General features: G+C 39.3%; 1 protein-coding gene across 4 annotated transcripts in view; it reads left to right on the forward strand.

The window, feature by feature from the left end:
* Positions 1–808: 808 nt before the first annotated feature.
* The window catches only part of lmo3 (LIM domain only 3), a 56,294-nt gene continuing 30,335 nt past the window's right edge, over positions 809–26,767 (forward strand). The window contains exons 1-2 of one of the 4 annotated variants that reach the window (XM_007259754.4): positions 809–1,326; positions 11,346–11,559. In XM_007259754.4, the coding sequence (XP_007259816.1) occupies positions 11,354–11,559 (206 nt within the window). In that variant the 5' untranslated portion in view covers positions 809–1,326; positions 11,346–11,353. Of the gene's footprint in view, positions 1,327–3,855; positions 4,306–5,338; positions 5,933–11,345; positions 11,560–26,767 lie in introns of those variants that run through there. The other 3 variants (XM_007259753.4, XM_049473321.1, XM_007259755.4) reach the window with 3 other exon arrangements.

The raw sequence follows: 26,767 nt of genomic DNA on the forward strand, positions 1-26,767 counted from the left end.
CTCGCTAATTAGACGGGTAATAGGAGTGGCTCTGATTGGCATTATAAACGCTTCGCCATCGCTCCTCAAACCCTTCACGCCACCAGCCTCCTCTTCTCTCTCGCAGACACTCTCAGAGTTGCCATCAGAGGAATTATCAGAGATAAAAAGACATTATAAAAAAAGATCCTCCCCTGACAGATATTATCATTACAACCTTTTATCAAAAGTACAAACTTGTTTTCTCTCTCTCTGTTCTCTATTTCTCCCCTCTCTCACTCTTTACCTCTCTACTCCCGCTCCCTCCCTTTCGTGCTCTTGCCCTCCCTTCCTCCCCACCTTCCTTCGTTTCATCCCTTTCGCACACCATCCTTCACTCTTTCCCAGGGTGGTTTTTCGGCAGGGAGAAGAAGAAGAAGAAGAAGAGAGAGAGAGAGGAAAAAGGGGGAGCAAGCGAGCGAGCAAGCTTGTGAGAGGGGATAGAGAGAGATAGAGAGGGAGAGAGAAAAAAGAGCGGGAGATGGAGGGAGGCAGAAAAAAAGAAGACTGAGCTCTGTCAATTGGAGTGAGCGCACTACTAAGTCTGGCTTCACTACAAAGGTTAGCAGATCTGACTGTCAATACTGTCAGAGGGATGGAGTCTTTGGGAGAAGGAGGAGGAGGAGGCGTGGAGGTTAGGTGGTGATGGTGGTGGAGGAGGTGGAGGTGGTGGTGGAGGGCGGGGTGGGGGGAGAGCAGAGCAGGAGGGTTTTTGCTTTGAGAGAAAGAGATACTTTGATATTTCGGAATGTTGGAAGGGTGAATGTGGAGAGCTGGAGGTTGGGGATCTAATTACCGGGCCATAATTGGGGGCTGGGGAATAGGTTGCCGTCCTCTCAACTCGCTGCAGATCAATTATGTTAAGAGAACATCTGTAAGTAGAGCTTAATGAGGTCCATTAGAGCAACATGCGCTGCCTTCCCTAACGGTGCTTGTCAGCTTCTTGGATGAGCTGGAGCGCGCTGCTAACTAGGGACCTGCTGGAAGGTGCTTAAATAGGGCCGGCTCAGGTCCGCCTCGACTCTGCTGCCAGAGAGAGGAGAGGAGAGGACAGGGGAAGAGAGGAGAGGAGAGGAAAAGAAGAGAGGACAGAACAGGAGAGGACAAAAGGGAAGAAAACAGGAAGTCGGTCGTTTTTGCGTGGAGGAGAAAAGACAGAAAGGAGAAAGGAAATAAGAAAAATAAGTAAAGGAAACGGACTGCTTTCTGTTTGTGAAGAAGAAGAAGGAAGAGGAGGAGAAAGAAGAGGGGATCGAGTCCAGGCTTAGACCTGAAGAGTACCGGCTTGGCTGCTGCTTGTTTCGCTCGGTACAGTATCCTGAAGATTTTCCCCTCTTTATACACTCAGTCTAGAGTTGCCTGTGCAAAAAAAGGGAAAAAGGGGGTGGAGCATTGTGTCCTGTTATGATTTATATGTAAGACTTGTGCAAGTGTTTGGACAAAGTTTGTGTGTTTGCTAACTTTGCCACCATGGAAGTCTGATGAGTAGCCTAAAATCTAAAATTGTAATGGTGGTGGTGGGGGCTGGATGTTGTGGATGAGTTTTGTGTGACAGAAGGTGCAGTAACGTGGTCACAGGGCATTGCTTGCATTTTTGATTGGAAGCTTAGTGCACAAGAGCCATAGCCTGGTTGGTTGTACTGAGATGTTTCTATCACCTTGCGCTGTAGAGAGTGAGAGATTGTGTGTGCACATGCGTGTGTGTGAATGTGTGCCTGCACTTGCAAGTTGCATGCGGGTTTGCATGTTATAACTTTATGCACCTTTAGATTTCCTCTCTCTATCTCTCTCTTTCCTATATATACACACATATACCCATACACACGTGTGTGTACCGTACTGCTGCCCAGCTCATCTCTCCACATAACTCACATATCTGTGCTGAATAATTGACGTGATAATGCGCGAGATGAAGTGGTCGTTGGGGGGAGGGGTGCGAAAAAGAGAGAAGAGCCAGTCTCGCGCTCTCCATCTCTCTCTCTCTCTCTCTCTCACTCTCTCTCTCTCCCTTTGCGTCTCTCACCCCCGCAAATTGCATGATTACGCAGATAGCCCGCTTTGAAATAATTCAATCCATGACAAAACCTAATTACAGCCAGGTAATACCCTGTCAGCTTTAATGCATCTCATCACTCATAATGGTGGCGAGGAGCGTTTTATGACCCATCTCATTAGTGCTGCGCTTTAGTCACAGTGATTGGCAAGAGGCCGCCTGCCAGGACTACCGGTGGACTCGCTAACTCTGACCCCATCTCTTCACCACCCTCGTCACCTCACCCGCAGACTGATGGGAAATAAAAGAAAACAAAAGCAAACTTTCTGAGATCCAAGCTATTACCTGTTAGGCTACACTATAGGAGTGTTTTTACAGTTTGTGTGGAGTAATTATGGACTAGGTGTGAACAAAAGCGTTGTTTAATAGCGAAGTATCACAATATTGTAATGTTTTGGATTACTGTATTAATTCTCAAAACCACAGTGTCTGATTAAAGCATCGCTGGCAGACAGTGGTTCATATTATGATGTCCCCTCAGATTTCACTCTTCTGACTAATTGAAACATAAGCTTTTCATTTTCTCAGATTTTATACTATTGGCAGTTTTATCTAAATTTTGATAATAAAAAAATCTCAGTATATCGTCTTGCTTACAGTATTGCGATATATCACAAAATATTGAATCACAACACCATTCCGCCATACCTATCACCAGGTTCTTACCAATACAAAGCCCTAATATGGACATCAATAGGCACTCACTGAGGGGGGTAAACACCGAGTTTGAGCTTCAGAGACACGTACACAAGCATGCACATGTTTACCAGTGGAAATCAATTATATCTGCAGTAGCATGAAGTGTAAGCACACTGAGAACACTCAAAAAAAAGAGATGTGCCAAAAATTACAGAATGTCAGCACTGTTTCACAGTGAGTAAGTTTACAAGCAAACAATAAACCCAAAAATGTGTCATTGTGTCATTGCTGCATAAAATAGGGTAACTACAGGGTAACAAAAATAGGGTAACTACAGGGTAACAAGAGAGCAAATTGTAGGCTAATTAAATTAGAATTGAGAAGCAAGGTAAATAAACATTACAAATAATCTATGTGTTGCAAATTAGACACTGTCTTAGGAATGTGTTAAAATTAAAATTCCTGAAACAATATACGTAAAATGGACAAATTACCTCTTAGAGTGCAAGAAAACTAATTGTTCTATTCTGTCCAGGCAGTTAGTAAGTTAGTAGTCGGACCTTGGCCTGCAAAGTTGATACAATTTTTGGAATGTCGTTAAAAAAGAAGGCCTTTGACATTTAACATGACTCAGGTACCATTCTGACTATATGTAGCCTATATAAAACTTCATATTATAGTCTCTATCAGAGTGCACTCTCAGAAAAAATACTCTTCAGTACTATATTTACACAATTGTTTTACCCTAGTTTTAGGGGACATTGTTGGGCTTAAAGGATCATGCTGTACCTTTAAGGGTACATTTGCACTTTGATGAAAAAAAAGCCTGTTAAAGCACCTTTTATTTAGAAAGTGTGTTGTGGTCCTGGATGGCACGTGCACACTTTTTACAGAGCTTGAATTAGTTGCAGACTGAAAGAGAGAGTAAAAAGCGAGAAAGGTGAAGAGATAGATAGCAAGATAGTAAACAAAAACCTGTTTAGGCAGAGTAGACTGACTAGCAGAGCCGTTTATATACATGCGCGCGTCTCGACATCCACCGCACGCGCGCCAGAGAGCGAAGAGAGAGCGCGCGCGAGAGTGGTGTAGAGACAGACGGACGCACGCTCGCTCGCTAGCACGCGCGCGCGCTCCCTCACTCACGCAAGCTCACACGCACGCACGCACACACGCACGCGACTCCGACTATCAGTTATAAGTGAACGACCTTTTCCTCGCCGTGTAAAACGTCTCTCTTTTTGCTGGTTTACAGTAGTCACTCAGTAACGCAGTGCGTAAAAGAAGCTCGCGACTCGCGGCTGCGCGTGCACCGGTGCGCTGCTCCGTGTCTAGTCCAGCTTGTGTGCGCGTGTGTGTGTCTATGAGGGCTCGCGCGAGAAGAACACCTGTAGCTGCGTGTCCGAGTCGCGGGTTGTACCTCCATCCATGTGGACCTCGCTGTTTTACACCTGAAGATTCGCAGTCGTCCGGCCGCCGCGGCGCCATGTGGGTCTCGTGAACTTTATCAGTGTTGTTTTTCTGCTCGGAAAGATCAGAGAGTTGGGGGGAGTGAGATCGAGCCCGGAGTGAACCTTCTGCTCAACTTGGTCAAGAAGGTGAGTGGGGGGCAGCGGGGGGTGGTCGGCGGAGGACAAGACTTTGGTTCACTTTAGGCTTTAGTTTTAGCTAAGAAAAGTCACATTTTTAACACCTTCTTGTGAATGTGCTTGTAGAGCTAATAGGCTTCATTAGGTTTTATTAGTAGTATCTTATATAGGAACTATTAGGAACAAAAACAAAAGGCAGAACCTTTCAGACTTAGGTTTAAGTTACATTTATACATACATACATACATACATTTTGCAACGTTTTCAGCATGTTTTAACGCATGTCAGTATGTCTGTTTTTAAAAAAGAGTTATAGCATTATTTTCTAGAAGTTTCTTGTGTTTTTATATAGATTATATGTGCTTAAACAGAGTTGTTAATGTGTTTACTTTTCCACTTTTCTTTAACATTTTCTTTTTTTATGTCTTTATTAAGGGACTTTTTAAATGACTATTTCTTTTATTGGACAACAAAACAGCAGCTAGATGCCAGATGCATAAAACACCGGCATTTAGAAAATGTTTGTATCTGTAATATTTTATCTGTTACAAACATCAGCACTATTTTGGAGTAGATAAATAGCTGAAAGCTGAAATTTTCTTTTATAAAGGCATATATAAAATAATGTAATGTTTTCGTAATTACGTGTGTATGGACGTAGATCGGTTTTAGTATGTGATGGTTTTGTTGTTACTTTTTATTATTATCAGTATCCCACGTTATTTATTTCAACCAAACGCTTTGTAGCCTATACTGTTGTCGTTCAAAAAATAAAAACGAGTAAAAAGTCATCAAGACAATCATTATCATCATGATTATCATCATCATCTCCTCACTATAAACCAGCATAAACACACGAAACACACGAGCTGCTGCTTCTGGTGGTGGTGCTGCAGCGGCTGCTGCTCCGCTCGGTCCCCCTGTTTGTTTTGTGTGTGAGTGAAGCGGCGGCAGGATTATAGTGTGAGGGCGCCGCGGAGGGGTTTGCCTGAGCGTGTACGCCTTTGTGGTCCGCTGTCATTTTGCTCGCCGTCACTCCGCGCGCGGCTGCTGCGCTTCTGCTGCTGCTGGATCTAATTTCATAGTCGAGCTCTGCTCGTGACGAGACGCGCGGTGTTAGTTAGTTAGGGCTAGCTATATCAGCGTGTGGCGCGAGTCTATCTCTCCCTCTTTCTCTCCATCTATTTCTCTCGTTCTGTCTCTCCTTCTCTCTTCTCCGTGGCTCTACCCTCAGCAGCAGCGGCGGAGGTCCGGCTGGGCTCCGTTGATTGGTGTTTTCCTCGTTTCTCCCTCTTTCTTCTCTGAGGGAAGTGAGGCGACGCTGGATTTGTTAGCTAAAGCTACTTCTAACAAAAGCGAACCGCCCTCAGAGAGAGAGAGAGGGAGAGAGAGAGAGTGTGTGTGAGTAAGAGAGAGAGTGTGCGTGAGTGAGAGAGAGAGAGAGAGAGAGAAAGAGAGAGAGAGAGAGCGCACGCGGCTGCTCACTTTACGAAGACCGGGGGGGAAGCCTGGGCTCGCACCTCCTCTTGTTGCATGGTGTGTGTGGTGGCGGTGTTTTTGGACGAGCTGAAGCGGGTCGACCAATGCAGAAAAGGGAGAAAAGTTTCGGTAAGAGCTTCACTCTCTCCTTTTTCAGGTAGATTTATTGTTCTCTTACCGGTTGTGACCGTTATATCCGCGAGACAGCCGTTTCTGTGCTGTAACGTTATAGTTTCGTTGGCGTCTCCGTACGTTTCCTTTCTCCATTGATTTTCCTCTTTTTATTTATCGTGAGATTTTGTCTTGTGTGTCGTGTGTTTTCTTTTCACCAAAAACGTGCTGTAATTATACGTCTCACACTCTTCCGAATCGCATTTTCCTCCTGTGTTTGTGTGTGTTTACGTTTTTTAGTGTGTCTTAACGCTTAACGTTTCTCGTTTTCGTTTCTCGTTTTCGCTCGCGAGCTGATTTGAAACGCGTTTAACGCTCCCTGAGTTTAACGGTCGGGCTCCGTTCGCGTCGCGAGCCGCTTCGAAAATTGCCTCCTCTGTAGCAGATCTTATTGGCCTTTTCCAAGCACCGCGCTGCCATGGCAACCGTAATTAAAGTGATAAGCGGGTGAAATGTCAGCATCTCCGGCTCGCGCAGCTGTGACGCGCTTGAACGGAGGAGGGACGGGGATGAGGAGGAAAGGGGGGCAAATTGGTACTTTTTACCCAAGTCTCGCTCGAACCCTTAAAACCGTTCAAAAAACGCACGCGGTGCTTCAAGCAGAGCATGAGAGGAAAAATTGGGGATGAGCACAGACAGTGAGGGACCTCATCTGTGTGAACTGTTAGTGCTAAAATATAGACATAAAGGCATAAAGATAATAATAATAATAGATAGATACATGTAAGGACAGTCACAAGATAGGACAGTGTGTTTTATATTGGTTTTTGGTGTTGTGTTTTCTGGGAAATCCCAGAAAAGAAATGATAATAATTTGAGAAATCAGTCCACACACAAACTCCCAGACTGGCCATCTGGAGGCAGAGCACTAAAAGAATAGGGTCTGCATCAGAAACCAATACTACAGTACAGTACAAAGATTATACCGCAGGACTGCACAATATATCGTTTTTGCATTGACATCGCGAGAAATGTAATGTCATGTAAGGCAAACATCTATTTCTTACTTTTTGCCCAAACAACAGACATGCTCAAACAAACCCATAAGAACCTTCACAACACATGCTGGTGCTTCAGGGATCTCGTCTAGGTGAAGAGTTTGTGCTTAAATACAGGCATAAAAAAAATAATAATAGTTAGATATATGTACGAACAGTTGCAGGTTAGGACAGTGCTCCTTAGACTGGTTTGTGTTGTGATGTCTGGGAAAACTAGTTTGAGAAAAAACTCCCAGACTGGCCATCTGTAATGCAGAGCACTAAAAGAACAGGTTCTGCATCTAAAACCAATACTAAAGTAAAGTACACATATTATACTGTTCCATGTACTGTTCAAGGCATTGTTTTTGCATTGGCATCGCAATTGGCAGATTCATAATAAAATAGTCACATCTCAGGACATGTTGCGTTGAATGTCATGTAAGGCAAACATATATTCGTTGCTTTTTGCCCAAGACATGCTTAAACAAACCCCTAAAAACATTCACAACACATGCTGGTGTTTCAGTAGGACATAATTGGAAAGACTGGGGAAGAGCACAGACAGTAAGAGATCTCGTCTGGGTGAACTGTTCGTGCTGAAATACAGGCATAAAAAAATAAATAATAGTTATATATATGTAAAGACAGTTGTAGGTTAGGACAGTGCTCTTTAGACTGATTTGTGGTGTGTTTGTCTGGGAAAACCGAGAAAAAATAATAAATAATACTTAAAGAAATTAATCCACACAAAGACACACAGACTGGCTTTCTGAAGGCAGCGCACCAAAATAATAGAGTCTGCATCCAAAATCAATACAATATTAAAGTACACATATTATATTGTTCAACTTAGGACTGCACAATTTATCGGTTTTACATTGGCATCGATATGTGTAAATGCGTAATAGAATAGTGACATCACGGGATGTCATGGAATGTCATGTAAGGCAAACTATCTAATTGTTACTTTTTTACGTCTAATTGTTAAGGCTTGCTCAAAACCTAAAAACCTTCAAAACACATGCTGGTGCTTTAGTAGGACACAAGAGAAAAGGCTGAAGCTCAGTGTGTATGTAGTGTGCTAGTGACATTTAGTGTCTAAATATACACACACACACACACATATATGTTTATATTGCACTAATTCACGTATTGGTGGTGTATTTTTCTAGCAAATATGTATTACTTTTACTGCACTGACATACTATTCATTATAGTAGTGGCCATGTTGTACTAATGATTTTACTTTAAATGGTGATGTGCCATCTTAATCTGCTACGTATTGTACTACAAATGGTGATGTACTGTTTTGATGTACCATTCTGAATTGTACTATTCATAATGTACCAATTAACATGTTTAAATTATGTTCTATTTTGATGTATTACTCAGTATTGGTGTTATGTATTGTACTAATGAAAGTACTGAATAATGAAAATACAGCACCACATACATGGTGTTGTACAACACTGACAGACTGTTAAGTTTTTCTAGCATGCAGTTTTGGATGCAGCGTAGATTTATTAATTTATTCATTCATCAGAAATATACTGATACGTATTGTTCCAATATGCATATTACATATAACTGTAGCATACTTCTTTGTTATACTTTTCTTATGTTTCTTATATTATTCTGCATAGTTTACAAATTAATATACTCATATGTTGGCATATTGTTCTTACTTACTTAGTAACTTTGTATATTGTTGTTGTTCAATGAAAAACAAGTATCTCCATTTTTGTTGATTTTAGTTTGCTACATAATTTGCACAAATAAACTGTCACGTACACTGTGCCAAAATTTCTTAATGAACAGACCAATAGAAATACTTTAAAATGACCTGAAATAAACTGTACAAGTTTGAATGTTTTTGCTCTCTCTTGTAAAGTTGCTGTTATGGAAGTGTTTAATTTTCATTGGACAGCGATGATATATATTGTACTTATGAACAGGATGTTTATTTTACTGACTATGAATTATCTTATTATCTTTATTAGAAAACATATGTTAACTCACTCTAGTTTTGATACATATTGTAATAGTATTTAGACATACATACAAATATACACGCCAGTGTTCGTGTACTTTCGGATGTACTACTCAGTATCACAATGTACACACTGATCTAATGAATGTACCACACATTGTGATGTACTACTTCGACAGACTGTTTATTATCTCAGTAATAATCACAGGATAAGAGACGCATTCATCAGAAAAAGACTGTCGACTCAAACTAGTTCTGAGACATATTGTTCTAATAAATCTGCATAATTGGGTCTTTGCTGTTTTGACATTCTATTTAGCGTTTTTGTAAAAATCCTATTCTAAGAAATGTGCTCAAATTGGAGCGTACAGTTATGCTATTTCATTTCTTTGTAAACATATCGTACCAATGAACGTACTCATGACTTATGGAGTATTACTGCTGACATGCTGATGAGCATGTTACTGTGCGGTTCTGGACACAGCCTATAGCCTATAGGAGATGCATGTGTCAGAAAGGGACAGTCATCTCAGACTAGTTCTCGGGCAGAAGTAAGAGGAGTGTAAAAACTGGAACTTTTTTGGCTGGGTAATGAGAGGCGGCGGCTGTGTTGTGTTCCCCGGGCTGGTGCGGATGAGTGCTGCTGAAGAGGAAGCTCACATAGCAGAGGCGATCAGCCGTGCGCTCCTCTCACACACTCACCATCCAGCCAATTAAAAGCTCAACGGCTTAAATGCAATGGCTTCGCTCATTACCGCAAACAGAGTGGCAGTCCTTTTCTGCTTTCTTTCTTTTTATACAAATGCTTCACTTTTAATCAGCTCCTTAAAAAAAACTTCTGAGCAAAGCAGCGTTTTGTTTGCATTCAGATGACAAATGTGTTGAAAGGGGTTTGTGGCCTTTGGATGGTTTGCACATTCACATCTGTGCATTTCCACTTTCTTTTTTGGCTTTCTTCCTTTTTTTGCCATCCCTTTAACTTACAAATTCCTGCAACTTTAGAACGGCTCTGGAGCGGAGCGGGTTGTAGCATGGTGCTTTGCTCTGGCTTGTACAGGATTACATGTTTGTTACTAAGTGATAGTTGGACCTTGTGTACCTGAAATAGATTTGCTTCGGAGGTGTGTTTGCCTAAATCTCACAATTTTAAAACATTTTTCAGCCCACTCGCCCTTTTTGCCGAATCTGTAGTGTACAGTCAGTTGGCATGGAGAGTCATTTCTGTTCACTTCTGTGAAAAAAATGTACATCTGTCATTTGGGAAAAACAATGGGAAGAAGCAACTGCCTATTGACTTCCATTAGACATCTGTCTTGAGTTAAGTGTTCTGTTCTGTTCTCTTACTAAGCACAGGGGAATGTGTCAAAGTGATTGTCCATGCTAATCGACCATATGCTACAGATCCAGCAGATACAGATGAGATTAGATTGAAAATTAGATTAGATTTGTTAGACTGTCCCTTAAACCATTTAGAGACGTAAATAAAGATGTATTTGCTTAAAAGCTCAATTGTTTTAATCTAACTGTACATTGTCTGTTGTTCATTGTTTCAATATAGAAAGTAGAAGCGCCTCACACTCCCAGCTCCAAAGGCTTCCCACAACTTTCTCTCTCTTCCTCTCTCGCTTAAAGTTTGCCCCTGTTTCTGCCTGCACCTCTACAGTGAAGCGCACAACATATACATTCAGTGTAGCACCGCGGCTGTGACAGTTCTCTCGGCAGTGCAAGGCAAGCAAGGCGAGCGCGGCATACTGTCCTGGTGTCAGCACAACAGGCGGGAATCAGACACACTTGTAATGGAGGACAAAAACTTATTGGGGCAGGACAAAAGGGGAGCGGGAGTGCAGGCGTGGGGTAGAGCTCACTCTCCTCTGTATGGAGGGAGAATACTAATTACAGGCCGTCTGCATGAGCCTCCATTGTTCCCTCTCTACCCAACAAAGCCCTTTCAGAGCCTAAATGGGGGCTACACAATGGCTGCTCTGGGGGCAAGCTTCTCCTGGCCCCTCCCATAGAGAGGGGGAAGAAAGAGTAAGAGCAGGGGAAGGAGAAGGGGAGATGCTAGCAGCTGTGGCTAGCTGTCTTTTTTTTTAAGTGGATTAGTAGCAATATGTTTGTCCTTGTTGACTTGCCAAATTTCTTCTCACTGGATGCGAGAATCTGTAATTATAATCCAAGGTTTGCATATATGGCATTTCACATTTTTTGTCAGTTTTATAGTATTAATGGAATTAACAGTATTAACAGAAGCTTATGTCCTGAAAAAATATGTAATTTGTACAACATTAATTGCTGACTGATTCTACCATACACTGTTTAGGACTGAAAGGAAATGTTTCACATATAAATGTAAAATTTTAAATATGTCAATTTTTTCTTTTTTTATCGCTTATTTTCTAATAGTGTGTACCCTTTTCTTATGACTACAGGTATACAAATGCTCTCCGTCCAGCCGGACACGAAGCCAAAAGGCTGTGCCGGCTGCAACCGGAAGATCAAGGACCGCTACCTGCTGAAGGCCCTGGACAAGTACTGGCACGAGGACTGCCTCAAGTGTGCCTGCTGCGACTGCCGCCTGGGCGAGGTGGGCTCCACGCTCTACACCAAAGCCAACCTCATTCTGTGCCGGCGGGACTACCTCCGGTAAGAGTCCTAGAGCATTTCATCTACATAGGAAACAGCTCACATCCACCCCTGACAGTAGCCTAAGCTAACACATTTTCCAGTGTGTTTTTTTCCAGTGTGTTCATCAATTCATCTTTCTGTCTTGAGACAAAACATATTGTGGAACTTTTAACACAGTGTGTTAAACAGACATGTTTACTTTGTGTGTTTGGAAATGTTATTTTTTACACAATCATGCTTCATAGTAGTTCTGCAATAAATGATAATCCAATATTCTATCATCGAATGTTTCGGTTATGAATCTCTCAGTTACCTCTTATGTAGGTGTTTTTGCAGCTTTTCAATTCATATTGAGGTTGTCTTTTTTGTATTTTGCTAACTAACAGTGAATACCAAAAATGAATATCTTATTCAAAAATAACTCTTTCAATAAGTTTACCTTGCTGTTTAATTTTTTTATCCACTGATGTGCAAAATAGCAGAAATAAAATCTAACAAATCTAGTTCAGTTTTATCAGTTTATCAGTTTTATTTGTTACTACTTTTTCGTATTGGTGACTTTTTATTTTTTTTATTTAGTTTGATATTTTTCTTTCTGTGATCTAGTGGTCAGGTGGAGTGTTTTTTTTAGCTGTGCATCAAGATTAAGGGATTTATTACAGTAAACAATAGCAGGAAATCGATATTCAACACTGTTACAGTTTTGACTTTTGCATATAGTCCATGTTTTATGTATGTTCTAAACTTGTTAACAAGAAAAATATGCGTAACGACTATTGGTTTATTGTTTAGTTGCCAGCTAATATAGTCACACCCCTAATAAATAGTAATGTAGGGATGAGGAAAAAAAAGGATTGTTAATTATCATGCCACTTTTCAAAAGTGGACAAGATCATTTTTTGTTTTAAATATAAAAAAGAGAATTAATGACCTGCAGGATATAGGAGATTAAAAGAGAAGACAAGAAGAAAACAAGAAAACAAGAAATTCCAGTTTATAAGAACAGTTAAAATGAACCTTTAGATTTGTCCTGATTGATGCCTGAAATCAAACGCTACATTTGCCACATTCAAAAAAGGCCTCCTTTAAATACCCAGTGAAATTTTACCCTTCTAATAGGCCATGATTACTTCCAGGAATGGTTCTTGCTTTTTTCCCTTTCCTTTACATATGCTGTACTCTGTATAGAAAAGGGGGAACTTTATGAGCCAATAAAACGCCAGTGTTTCTGCTCTAGCTTGAAGGAATTCACTTGTTGGATCCAATCACTGTGTTGGACCACCCCAGATCCTGCTAATTTCCTCTCATAGAAAGAGGATGTCGTGTCCAGTCCAGTGAGCCTTACTATGCTTTTCACACTATTGTAGGAAAGCAGACTGCAGCAGACTGACATGGGCTCATTTGTTTCCAAACTTTTTAGTGCGGTTTGGCTTAGCTGCACACTGAGGTGGCCCAGTAAAACAAATCTTGGCCTATTTTCTCATTGTTCCTCATTTCCGCCTCAGTTCCCACATATAAGAATTAATGTAAATAAACTCTTTTGAACTTTTAAGTGAATACCTATTTTATATGTAAGGTCAATTTCAAAATAAAATTACATGTAATCAGTCTTAATTATTGTAATAGTAAAACAGAAACAACAGACCATAGTCTTAAAACGGAGGTTCGTATTAAATAAAATTGGATGTAAAATATTTTAAATACAATTTTGATACAGATTAACTCAAAATATGGTTAGAAATTAGGGCTGCACAAATTAAAACATTAAAACAAGTGACATTGCAATTGTTTTTTTTTCTCTTCTGTGCTATATATATATATATATATATATATTGTGATGCAAAAAAAAACTAAGTTATTAAAAGTGAATGATCCAACATGTCATAATATTATTCCACTCTGTGTAAAAAAGGATATTGAGCACATCTGCCTCTGGTAAAATGTCAAGGAAAATGAGAATAGTGATAATGTTCCTATAAGGGGTGGGCGATATGGTCCTAAAATAATATCATGATATTTCATGGCATTTTTTCACGATAACAATACTCTTGGCGATATTACAAAACACTGAATTAAAAAAATATTTCAAGAAAATACTACTGCACAAAAATGAAAATTTAATTTTGTAAATTGTATACATTTTATAATTGCATACAATATGACATGGCACTCCCCTAAGATATTTAAAAAATACAAAAATGTTATATTCATATATATATATATATATATATTATATATATCTATATATAAAAGTAGTCAATGATCCAGAATGTTGTGATACTAGTAATGCACTCCAAATATCTCCATATATCCAGGATTAAAGTAAAATAAATAATAATGGACAGATATAATCTGTCACTAGTAGATATATAATTGGAAATAAGAATAGTGTGAATTTTTCTTTTGCTAAAAACTGTAAAAAAGTAGTACCCTGATGTGATAATTAGGGATGGGTGATGTGGCAAAATATTTCAGGGTATAATATCGTTCACAGTATTCAAAAATGTTGACGATATTTTTGTGTATCATGAGATATGGCACATGGCATGGATAAATCAGCAAAAAGGTTGTAACATTGAATTAAATTCAGCTTATATGTCTTATTTGTAACTATATACTATATAGTGTGGCGATTAGATGGCTATTAGAAATTTATTCTACAGTCTTGTATTTAAGTTATAGGCTATAACTGACAGTAGTGTTGATGATGTTGATAGTTATGGTGGTAAGATGATGGTGAAAGGCTGCTGGCTGTTTTGTCTCCAGTTTGAGTTCCTGCAGCGTTTTCACCAGCTTACATTCATGGAGGTAAAAGGGTTTCTGTGCAGAGATCAGCTCTAGTAAACTCTGTTTGTTGTTAATGTCAGAAACACAGTCTGTTTTCACCAGTGTCACACATGAGCATACTCGAACCCATCGTGGCGCTGTAGGGATGCAGGCCTATTGTGAAAACAGTTGGAGCTACAGTAGGAGCTTGGAGCTTTGGAAAGTCACAGTTCATTTAATTTGGGTGGGAGGGATGAGGGTCTCCATTAGGTGTGGCGCGCATGAGCAGACTTTGGGGAGACGAGAGGGAAACGCTGCCAAAGAGCTGAGACTGCTCAGATTAACATCCTACATCAAGCCTCATTGGCTGCACCCTGCTAAAGCACATCTTCAGTCAGGACAGCACACACGTGTGCACAAACACGCACACACACACAAACATGCATTAAGGAAAGGCAATATGACAAAAAATTAATATTACATTACTTTTTTTCATGAAATGCAAAATGTGTCTTAATATTGTGTTTTGTTTTTGCCAGTGGTTTGAAATAAAATGCACCAGCAAGTAGTGATATTATATTAAACAAAGACTTGAAATGATAAAAAAACTGTTTAAGAATGTAAAACATCAACTACATATGTGTAATAAAATACAGTAAACTTAAAAGTTGTCATCCAGTCACCTACTTGCATGTTATACATGCACTTGCTATACGCCGACTGTTTATAGGCTCTGTATAACGAATCTAAATCTTTTTATATTTTAGTATCGTATGCAATAATATCGCCAACATTTTTTTATATTGTGAACAATATTATACCCTGAAATATCGTGCCATATCACCCACTCCTAATTATCACATCAGGGTACTACTTTTTTTTGCTGTTTTTAGCAAAACAAAAATTCACACTGTTCTCATTTTCTATTATATATCTACTAGAGACAGATTATATCTGTCCAGTATCATTTATTTTACTTTAATCCTGGATATATGGAGATGTATGTAGTGCATTATTAGTATTATGGCATTTTGCATCTTCTGTTACAAATCTGATAGAATTCTTGTATTTTTTAATATCTCAGTTAGGGGTGTGCCATATCATATCGTTCGCAATAATTAAGTTTAATTTTGCAGTAGTATACTATAGATTTTTTTTATTCAATGTTCTGTCTTATCACCAAAAGTATCGTCATCACAAAAACAGTATAAAATATTGTGATAGTATTTTAGGGCCATATCATCCACCCCTAACAGCAAGCATAAAAGCTGGCATCCAAAGTATTTGTTGTTTTGATATTTACTATATCACAAATACAGTAAAATATTCCCTTTCCCAGTATGTGCTGTACATTTTGGATTAAAACAGCAGCAGGAAAAGAAAAAAATACAATAATACAGAGTTGTGGAAGCTGGCTGCTTTTTGTTATTGTTCTGATAATGCATTTTGGCATACGCAGTTTATGTTAAAAGTGTGTAATTAAACATTTACTCCCTAGACAAGCTTCTTTCTATTTTCCATTGAGTAATTGCCTTTCTGAGTGTTTTTAAATTCTGAGTCTGTCAGTGTTTGCAGTGCGTGTAAAGCTGTAGGCACCACTCACTTCTTTCATTCTTCACCATCATCAAAGTTCAAGGTGACTGAATTGATTTGATTGTGGCTATCACGCAAGTGGCCCATCCTCCTGGCATCTCCTGGCCGGTGCTTAATGAATGGCAAACATGGCCGAGGCCCGGCTCCTCACATCGCATTTGCAGCACCACAAAAGAAAAGCAGTCTCCATCGACGAGACAATCAATGGGCCACTCTTACAAAGCACTACCTCTCGACTCACGCGCCTCGATCCGATCGTTCCCTTATTTATTTTCTTAAGTTAGCACTGCCATTGGACACAGAGATAAGAGGGAGACTTAATCCCCCTCTCGCTCTTTGTTCTGTGCTCTATTTCAGCATTCTATTTAAAAGTGAATTATGCTTGGATTTATTATACACAGCCACCCCCCCTCCCCTCGTGCCCCCCTCAGTCCACACAGAATCAATCCAGTCCTGTTTAGCAGTGTGGCATGTTATTAAGGCTGACATAACCAGGGTTAATAGAATTCTTCAGGGGTCTACAACCATGAGCGACCAAGAGCAATGTGATCCCACCAGCTGAGAAATAATAATCCCTATCACGACGCACACAAAAACAAATTAAAAAAGGGACAAAATTTCATTTTTTCCCCTACCCATCTTCTTCTTCTCCCTCGCTGTTTATTGTATTATCAAATAGTAAGTTGGTCTTTCTGTAGTAGCAGGGAGGGGCAGGAAGCGTTTGGTCTCCGACTGTCAGTTACTAGGGAGAGAGAAAATCAGTGGATTCATATTCACAGCATTGAGAAGGTAATTATTGATAGAAGGTGTTATCACACCCAGCTCGATTTCATGTATTGCACTCCAAATGTGGGTCTACGGTATTGGGTCGTGCTATCGCCAAATGATTCTTTTGATACTGTGTTGACGTCTCCATTATTGATAAAGGTAATAACAGCAATAGCAGTGTTTATGCTGATGTGGTTGCATTTCACAGAGCACGGTGCGATAACGTTAAAAGGCCCAGACAAAAAAGAGACGGACACATTTAAGTTGGGAAGGTGGCAGAAATAAACTGTGTCGCAGCCTACAGAGAGTAGCCACAGACAGAGAAGCCATCCGCCAAGGCCAGGATGCAAGCAGGGGGGAAAAGCTGTTAGGCATCAGTTAATGGAAAACTGTAAATTTCAGGCATCCATTTTAAAGACAGCACAGGGAGACCACTTATTTATTTATCTATCTATTCATTCATTTTTTTTTAATCCAACTTCAATTTTCCTCTACAGTGGTTTTACTAAGATTGTAAATGCAAGCCAACTCACAGAAGCCGTCAACATGACTGGATTTATTACCGTTTTGGAAAGCAGGCTATCGGTGAAAGATAACCAACATGTAAAGCATGGTTTAGTTGTAATAACTTCTAGTCTCCCTCACTCATTCAGGAGCAACTTTGTGGACCACATCCACCTTGTCTTGTATAAACTCATGGAAATGAACCGTGAAAATGTATCTTTGACTTTTTTCATATTTGCATCTGCCATATCGCGGCCGGTGCAGGATTTGCGTTCCTGCTGTGTGTGTTGTCTGTCATACAAAAGATCAACAAAGTGTGACACATTTGCCTTATCTGGAAGAAGTTTGGATTTGAGGTAAATTGATTTGAATATATTTAACATATTTTTGATAATGCTCAACTTGTTTTTCCTGACCACCATTCCAACACTACCGACATGGCTGATGCTTATATGAATAGATATGTGACAGTTGTCAGCTGCTTGCCGTAAAAAATGTCAGAGAGGTTGCAGAAGGTCAGTCAGTGTTGCCAGCTCAGGTGTAATTTCATGCTCTAAATTCATCCTTGAAGGGCCCCTAAAACTTTACATTTGGGTCAGGGGCCCAATGAGTAATGACCTAAAAAGACAGAGACGAATTGTTTTTAGTTTTTTTTTTTTCTTTTGTTGTGCACAAATAACTTTGTCCAATCAGCTATTTTATTGAATATTTTAGATGTGCTGCAGGTGTGCATAAGCATGTTGCTCTTTCAGTCACTCGGTTTATCATCTGGCTTGACATGCTTGCGAAAAGGTCACGCAAGAGTCCGTAAACTCAGTCTAAAAGTTTCAAGGCACCCATTTGTGTCCTGGATGAATTAATGGCTTTATGATAATTCACGTCAGCTCATTAATTGTTCGCTGATGATACAGTGGTAGGATAGTGCAGTAGTGTCGTCAGTGAAAGGTTAGCGTGGGCTCTCCACAGGGACCGGTGCAGTGCAGCCTACTGCAGTTTGTCATGGGCTCTCCACCCGGTTTCTCTGAGGCTAGCTGAAAGATTGAGGCCAACTCTGCACCTAATGACCAGTGCAGATGTTCATATGGAATAGTCTCTCTGCACTCTGCCACTCTGGGGCACCAGGCAGGAGTCCTTGGTCAGTCGCTTTCACTTTGGTCACCCTCCTAATGGCCTACAAAGTGCGTTCACAGAGACTAGTGTGTAGATATGAACCCAGAAGGACTTTGGTACAAGCAAAAGCACAGTCAAATTCAACTTTTTTTTCTCTAATGCTTAGTTACATGTCTCAGAATCAGCACCAATCAAGTCCAGTCTCGAGGTTCTTCCACCAACTTTTCCCATCTTTAAACTGAACACAATATTCCCCAAGAGATTTAAGGTGTAATCGTAAACTAAACAGAACTGACTGTGTAATTAAAGCAAGATGATTTTATTTTATGATTTGAAATCATGCATGCACTCCCCTTTTCCCCCAGTGAGATTTTTTTTAATTTTTAAACTATTTTTAGTGTATTGTCACCTGAAATTGTATTAAACATCAATTAAATGTGTTTCTAAAGAAGTACAGAATATTTAGCTAATAAAGCAGCTTTCTGCGCAAATGAAGAACGGAACAAATTATTAATAAAAAATGAAAACTACAAGATTATTGCAGTCTACTGACAAAACAATTCATTAGGAATAATGTGGCAGCAATGCAGTGGAGAAAACCATTCAGATATGAGTCAGTAGCCAATTTTTCCATCAACAGCAGGTGTCTCCAATATATTTATAAATCAGTGCTATGAAAAATTAAGGCTGTTCTTAATGCAGGAGCAGGTCCTACCTAACATTTAGTACAGTGCTTTCTGAGTATATAAAATAATTAAGGCAGATCATTGAACACATAAGTTTGTTATTAATGTATATAGTATATATGATTGTGTGTAGTATTAATATAAATGTATACGATTTACGTTAAAAGACTGTATAAAACGACTGTATAAAACATATTTTACACTGCACTTAAAATAATAAATACAGCTAACTTTTGTTTTGTTCTTAATATTTTGAATAATATTTAATAATTCAGTGCATGCTTTTATGCTCTCAATGTATTTGTCCCTCTTGATTTTATTGTGTGAATCACCTTTAAAGGTGATATAAACTATGGAAGTTCAAATGTACTGTCCTGTTAAATAATGCAAACATATCAGTGTATAAAGCACCCCTCTGGGCCTCTTATGTGTAGTAGGAAAATATTTGCATTAAAAACAACATTTTACAAGTGTTTACAAATGCATTAGCAGAGATCATAGTGATCACATTAAACTCTTTGATAGGTCAAATAAACACGCACCTCTCCAAAACCTTTTAATACACACGTTTGAGTTGATTTAGTTAATCAGAGACCGTTTCATTGTTTTAAAAGTTTTACATTGTCCTTTTTTTATTTTGTGCATGCCATTGGGAGAGACAGTTGTTCCATTTGTGAGAAGAGTATAAATAAGGAGATATATTTCATGGTGTATAAAGGTGAATTCATTAAGTGTGAGCATTTTCAAGTATCTAATAGTTACATTAAAATATTATGTATTTTTTCTATATATATAATACATAAATATATTTGAAAATATTATTATTATTATAGTATGTTTTAATACAGTGTTTCCCAAAGACAGTCCTGGATGGAGGGGTTGTTTTAAAACTGGGAATCCACAAATAGAGTTTTTTTAGATTTTACATTTTAGATTTGTAGAATATAGAAATTGCCTAAAAAGGGCAGATATTTCTTGGGTTATTTCAGTTTTTTTTTTTTTTAGGGGTGTAGTAAATATAGATCAAATATAGTTTAGAAATATTAGTAAAATCTAAACAACGTTTTTAAAGAGGTTGTGTCTACTAACATAAACTAACATAAAACCAGCATCACTGTGCTAATGATTATTGTATTTCAATAAATTCTGTTCATTAAAAACAGTCTTAGAAGGTCCACTAATGTATGTGAAAAATGTGTACTGCAGTGTTTGGAGCATTTTCTCCATGTGTCGTCGGTAAATGTATGAAACTGCAGACTGCAGTTGAACACAGGCTACATAAACCGGAGCACGTTTCGCTGTCTGGAAAAGAGCTCCAGATTGAGCAAAGCATTAAGGCTACACATATTAAATAGATGAGGTTAAATCCAGCTAGAGAACAGCCTCAGGTTAATTCTGAAGTGTCTCGGCCGAATGCCCCCGGAACGCAAAATTTCCAAACATTAAGACACTTTATGAGGAGTTATGCTCCACCTTTGTCAGCAGTTGTCATCTCCTCGTTGACAAATCTCCTCTGTGCTACAAGGTCGACTTGTGCAAACACATTGTGCTCAACACAATGTAGCTGGGTGCACCTGTAGTTGCACCTGTGCTGTGTTTTTTTCCACCTCCTATTTTCGCAAAGAATGCTGATTTTTTTTTCCTTCTTGTCTTTTTGAAGAATGCTGCTTTCTTTGGGGTGATCTCCGTGTCAGCAAATGTTTGCTGTGTCCTTGTGCTATTGACCTCTTTTAAAGCTTATGTACAGCTCGGTAACATTGGGCTGTTGTGATGGTTTTCACTGGGGCTGAAGGATATGAAGAAAAAGACGTTTGACGTGGGTCAAGATTTACCTGCAGTAGCTTGGCATAATTTTTTTTGTTGGGTGGAATATGAGGATGGATACTTTGGTTCATCAAACTTCCTACCGATTGCTAAATAATAATAAATTACATAAAATTGTTGCTGGTAAGGATTCTCATCAGGACACAGTAAACAAGGCCAAATGGTTACCTAGGCTATGTTGTATGCTGTTCTGCACAGACCCATTAAACTGGTTACAGATTATTTTCCATTAGCTGGTTAGCAAGTGTTGATAAATCATGATCAGGATGTGCATGGTGTCTCAATAATTATGAGGCAGTTGGGTTGCTGTTGGTGCATGTGTCTAGTTTCACATTATTTCTGACCTGTTTTTGCAGAGATAGCAAGTTAGCATGCTAACATTGCTTCCGGCCTCATTTCACATCACTACCATGACATTAGCACACTTGTTATTAGTAAACTACTCGTTCACCATTGCTTTACGACCTCAGCATTTCAGCCACCAGCCTATCACAGGGTTAGCAAGGCCCAGCTAGCCAGTCAGCACATCCCAACATCATGTAGCAACTCACCAAACATTTCTGTGGCCCCAAAGTATGTTTGGAGGCCATGCCTCCATCCGTGCTCAGAACTGTTCAACCCTACAGTGGAAAAACAGCCACTGTGCTCGTTGTTGCATCCCTCTGCGGTATTTAATCGCTAAGGCCACAGGCCTCTGTAACCGCATGCTCTCAGGGTGCTGAAGCAAACTCTCTTACCGCTGAAGTGGGGTTAGAGAGTTAAGCCCAGAGTTGGATGAGAAGACGTCATGCTCGTTTGTTAAAGTGCTCATTAAGTCTTCAGTTGCTCTGCACAGACTTATGAGGTCCCATTTCAAAAGAGGACATTTCAGTGGCTTTGAGGAAGCGAATGGAGAGCGTGCTCTATTAGGAGCCGTCTTTAGTCTAGCAAGATCAGAGGCACTCGAGGTGTGGATTCAGCGTCTGCACAGTGTCTCTTAGACCCTGATAGCCCTCTGTCTCTGCAACACTTGTTACCATAGAACACTCACTGTGTACAAAAGGGCTTCTCCTGGTGAAGATTTTAATGGGCCTGCATAGTGCTGGGCGATATAACGATATCGATTTGTTTCGCGATAATTTTTCCCTCGATGACGATGATAAGCCTGTGCAATAGAATTCGATAAACATTCATTTCCATTTCCGTCTAAGTGGCGCGGCAAACAACGAAAACACAACGTGTAATCAATCCAGAAGACGCTGGAGCAAATTAATAAATAGTTAAGAAAATTGTAATAGTTATTCTCATGCATGCAACAAAAAACCCTAAAGAATAGTGGAGTATGGCCCGACACACGCAAACAACCATAGTGTTTGTACTTTGGGAATAAACGGCCGCACTGTTCAGCACGTTTTAAATAAATTTTAAGTAAATTTTAAGCACTAAATGTAATTAATTCAATTTATATTAGGACCTCGGGGCAGGTGCTGCAAAAATGTGTATGTGGGGCGCGGATTAAAGGAAGAGGTTTTTTTGCGGAGCGGTAACAGGACAAAAACACCTTAAGAATGATGTCTAAATGACTTTCCTCTAATCTAATATAATTTAACATGGTTTAAGGATATAAAATAATTTCTAAACAAACGAACTTTTTAATATTGAGCTTATGGCCCAAGTGCAAAAACACAAAATCATTTATCATTTAGATTATCTGCCTGAACGCGAGCCCGAACCCGAGCTTGAACGCCAGCCTGACTCAGGCGCTGCATGAACTCGGGCCGGTCGAGAACACCGCTTTCCTCTCAGATTAGGCGGAAGAAAATGGTCTTTTTTTTAATGTAACAAATCACACTGTGATTTTTGTGATATTTCCCCAATTACAGCTCAGCTGCGCGTTTAAAGCTCAACGCATGAATTAATCGGTGCGCTGTGCGCCGCGCGTGCTCGCGGGGGATTTGACGCGTCTGTCAAGCAAGTTAATGGACCGTTTTGGGGGCAGAGATTAAGAAGTACAGCAGGTACATCTCAGATTTGTAGTTTAATGCTCTACTAAATTACTGGCTTTAAAACTGGCTCATGATATGGTCGGTTCTGGCTGGATTTTTTCCTGCCTACAGGCTGCATTTGACGGAAAGCAGCTCCTCAGTCAGACAACAGTGTCAGCATACAAATCGTGTGCGTTTCCTACAGGACAAACCATTTAAAAGTGCAGATAAACTCATTAAAAAATCACACAGTGTCTGTCTGGCTTAAAATACTTTTAATAAGGTACAGCTTTTAAATTAATAAATCAACATTCATTAAAAATCCGTGAGAAGTTCTGTATGCTAAATGACAAGCTAAGCTAATAAGCTAATAACATTTAATAATAACAGAAAAATAGATATGAATTTGGAAAATAACCAACTAAAGTGAGCTCAAAATACAATAATAAATATAATCTAACGAATTTCAAAATATAAATTAGAAATATTGAACTTCAATATTAAATTCAACTTCAACTACAAAAAACGCAAGGACCGATAGAACATAACGAACAGAAAAAAATAAATTTGAAATTGGAAAAAAAGTTCAAAATGCTAAAAGAAATAAAACCTAACGAATTTCAGAATATAAAATCTAAATATTGCACTGCAGCAGTACAAAAGCCTAAGTGCTTAAACAAACAAACCAAAAAACAGCCTATCACAAATCATTTTTTGAGCCCGACCCAGCTGAGGAAAAGGTGGGAAATCTTTTTTTTTCCGGCTGGGTCTTGGAAAACTTTGTGGTGAATTAAAGGGGCCGAGTTGCAATTTTTGTTTTACTTTAATCAGTTTTTAATCCGTCTTTTTAAAAACAAATATTCCAATATTGGCTGCCAATCAGTGCCCAATATTCTGAGCTCAAAAAACGCTATTCGGGCCAGCCCTACTAATCTAATATAATTTAACATGGTTTAAGAATATAAAATAATTTCTAAACAAACGAAATATTTAATATTGAGCTTATAGCCCAAGTTTTTTTTCAGTCATGGAAAATTGGAAAAAATTGGAAAAAAGCTCATGCAGCGCCTGAGTCAGGCTGACGTTCAAGCTCGGGTTCTGGCTCGCGTTCATGATTAATTTGTTTTTTTTAAAAACTAATATTGGAATATTCACTACCAATTACTGCCAAATATCCGGAGCTCAAAAAATGCTATTCGGGCCAGCCCTAATAATTATGGAGATACAGAAAAAAATATTGTGATAAAACTTCCATCACTCCCTTATTCTCTCACTAATAAAAACAAACCTTTAAGTGTGACACAAAGTGATTTGATTTATATCGTGATACATATCGATATCGACTGATATGGAAAACTATATCGTGATAAGATTTTTTCCCATATCGCCCAGCTCTAGGCCTGCAGCACCGGACTCTTTACCTCCTTATCCTCTCGGTCTCATTAGATAGCCCCACATCGCCTTTGGTCCCCCTACTCCTGAGCCCTTGTCCTTGCTAGCGCTCCTCAAGGGCCCTTGTGGATGCAGGTTTTCTTTAGTAGCCTTGTTTTTATTCTCACTCTGTTGATGTCAACAGCAAGTTTGTCTCGTCCTTTGCAGGGGCGCTGGCATTTATCAAAATGATGAACGCTTGCGCTGTTGGAAATTAGGACACTGTTGGCCACAGTAAAGGGTCCGATTTACTTAAACTACTTTACTCAGCCCAGTAAAGGGGTAAGGTAGCTGGAAAGGGAAGATTAAAAACAGACACTACATTACATTAGTTAGACAAATAGTGGTAGCATATATATCTTAAAAAGAAAAAATAAGAGACCACTTAAAAATAATGAATTTCTTTTATCTTACCAAATTAAAAACCTATGGAATATAATCAAGAGGAAGATGGATGATCACAAGCCATCAAACCAAGCTGAACTGATTGAATTTTTACATCTGGAGTAAAGGCATAAAGTTATCCAACAGCAGTGTGTAAGACTGGTGGAGGAGAACATGCCAAGATGCTTAAAAAAACTTGAAAACTGTGATGAAAAAGCAGGGTTATTCCACTAAATATTGATTTCTGAACTCTTAAAATTTTATAATTATGAACTTTTTTTTTTTCGCATTATTTTTTAAGGTCTGAAACCCCTGCATCTTTTTAGTTATTTCTGCCATTTCCCATTTCTTTTGCGAATAAATGCTCTAAATGACAATATTTTATTTGGAATTTGGGAGATTTATTTGGAATGTGGGTGTTTCCAAACTGTCCCCTGAGGCAGCACTTTATAATCAGCTTACGTACCGTTATCCGACGTCTTTTGGCATGTTGGTGTATGTTCGTATTAGGGGTGGGAATCTTTTACTATCTCACGATTCGATTCGATTCCGATTTTGGGGGCCACGATTCGATTCAAAATCGATTTTTGATTCAAAACGATTTGAATTATACAAATTTCTGCTTCTGGCTTATGAATCTTATTGAAAAAAAGCCTCCATAATATACACTGGTCCTGGAGCAGGTAATGTGTTACAAAAACAATAAAATGTGCAGGAATGTGGGTCCTCAGTGACAGAGGAATTACTGGGATATCACAATGACGTTTGTCAATGAACAATAAATAAATAATAAATAACACTGCTTTATTACCAGGCTACTAGCGGTGGTGTGTAGGTGACGCTGCTGGGCTGATGTGATGATAGCAGTGGAGCGCTAAAGTTCAGGAGCAGCTGCTGATTAACTAGTTAATTTTAGGCCGTTGTATTTCTTCAGAAAGGGGGCAGGAGGTGGAGAAATTAATTCATATTGTCCATTACTTAATTCCTCTGTGATGGGGAGCTGAAATTAGCTCTGATTAGCTTATTTTATTTTTCTGTTCCGCCTTAAATGCTGCAGCCCGCTGCCACCTGTTGCATTATTTAAGGTGGAACTGGAAAGTTAGCTAGTTAGCTAGCTAACAGTTACTGAAACGAACTACTAGCGATCTTTTTTATGCTTGTTATGAAGCATTCTGCCATAAAACATTAAAACTACACGTTAATCTAAGGTAATATAGTGCTTGTTCTGCCATCTTACCGGTAATTCTCATACACCTACGCTCTGTGTGGGTCTGGAAGATCTCTGTTTGAACAAGCCCTATCCTTTACCCGCCTTAGGGGTGACGGTACGTTTACACACTACGGCGGCGCAGCCAATCGCTTTCTCCGCCTCCCACTTGCCGCTTTGGGCAGTGGGAGGCGGAGCGAAAAACGCTTCGGTAGGGGTAGGGCCAAGGGAAGAAATGGGATTGGACCTTAGAATCGATTTTGGGACATTTTAAATCGATTCTGAATCGTAGTAAATGAGAATCAAGATTCTTATGTGAATCGATTTTTTGGCACACCTCTAGTTCGTATGCACAGAGTGTGTAACACAAGTGCCTTAGTTTTATGTCCCCAAAGAAAAAGCAAAGATACACAGAGTGTATACATATATCTTAAAATTAAACATCAAGCTACGAGACCTTCAAGTTGGAGGCAGGCACAGAGGCATGAGATATAACAAGAGACTCCGTTTGATTAGCCTGTGAAGTGCACATCCTGGACACTGACATTTTGGCAGTTGAGCTTGCTCATTTGAACCCATCAGTAAGCTGAACTGTAAGATCTGTGTGACTTTTTGCAGAAAGATGGTATGTAGAGGGAACAACTACACAACTGAACACATGCACTGCACAAACATTTTTACTTATTATTTACTTATTATTGTATTTGAGGAACAAACTAAACCTAGATAATCATCTAAATGCTAAATGCCACAACTTTATTTTAAATCATTTTCTGATTGACTAATATTTATAGAACATTTGTGTGAAACAAGGGTGCAAAATCAGGTATAAACTATAAAAAAACTAAATCTTCCCTGTATTCTGTTCTAACTGCCTGGGCAGCTCTCGTGCTGTTTTGACTGGAGCTGTCCAGGCAGTTGGAACAAATCCTGGTGAGGATTTTTAGTTTCTGGACCAGAATTTTCCAGCTTTGATGTGAAGACAGAAG

The sequence above is a fragment of the Astyanax mexicanus genome, chromosome 2 (assembly GCF_023375975.1).
Source record: "Astyanax mexicanus isolate ESR-SI-001 chromosome 2, AstMex3_surface, whole genome shotgun sequence".
Lineage (NCBI taxonomy): Eukaryota > Metazoa > Chordata > Actinopteri > Characiformes > Acestrorhamphidae > Astyanax > Astyanax mexicanus.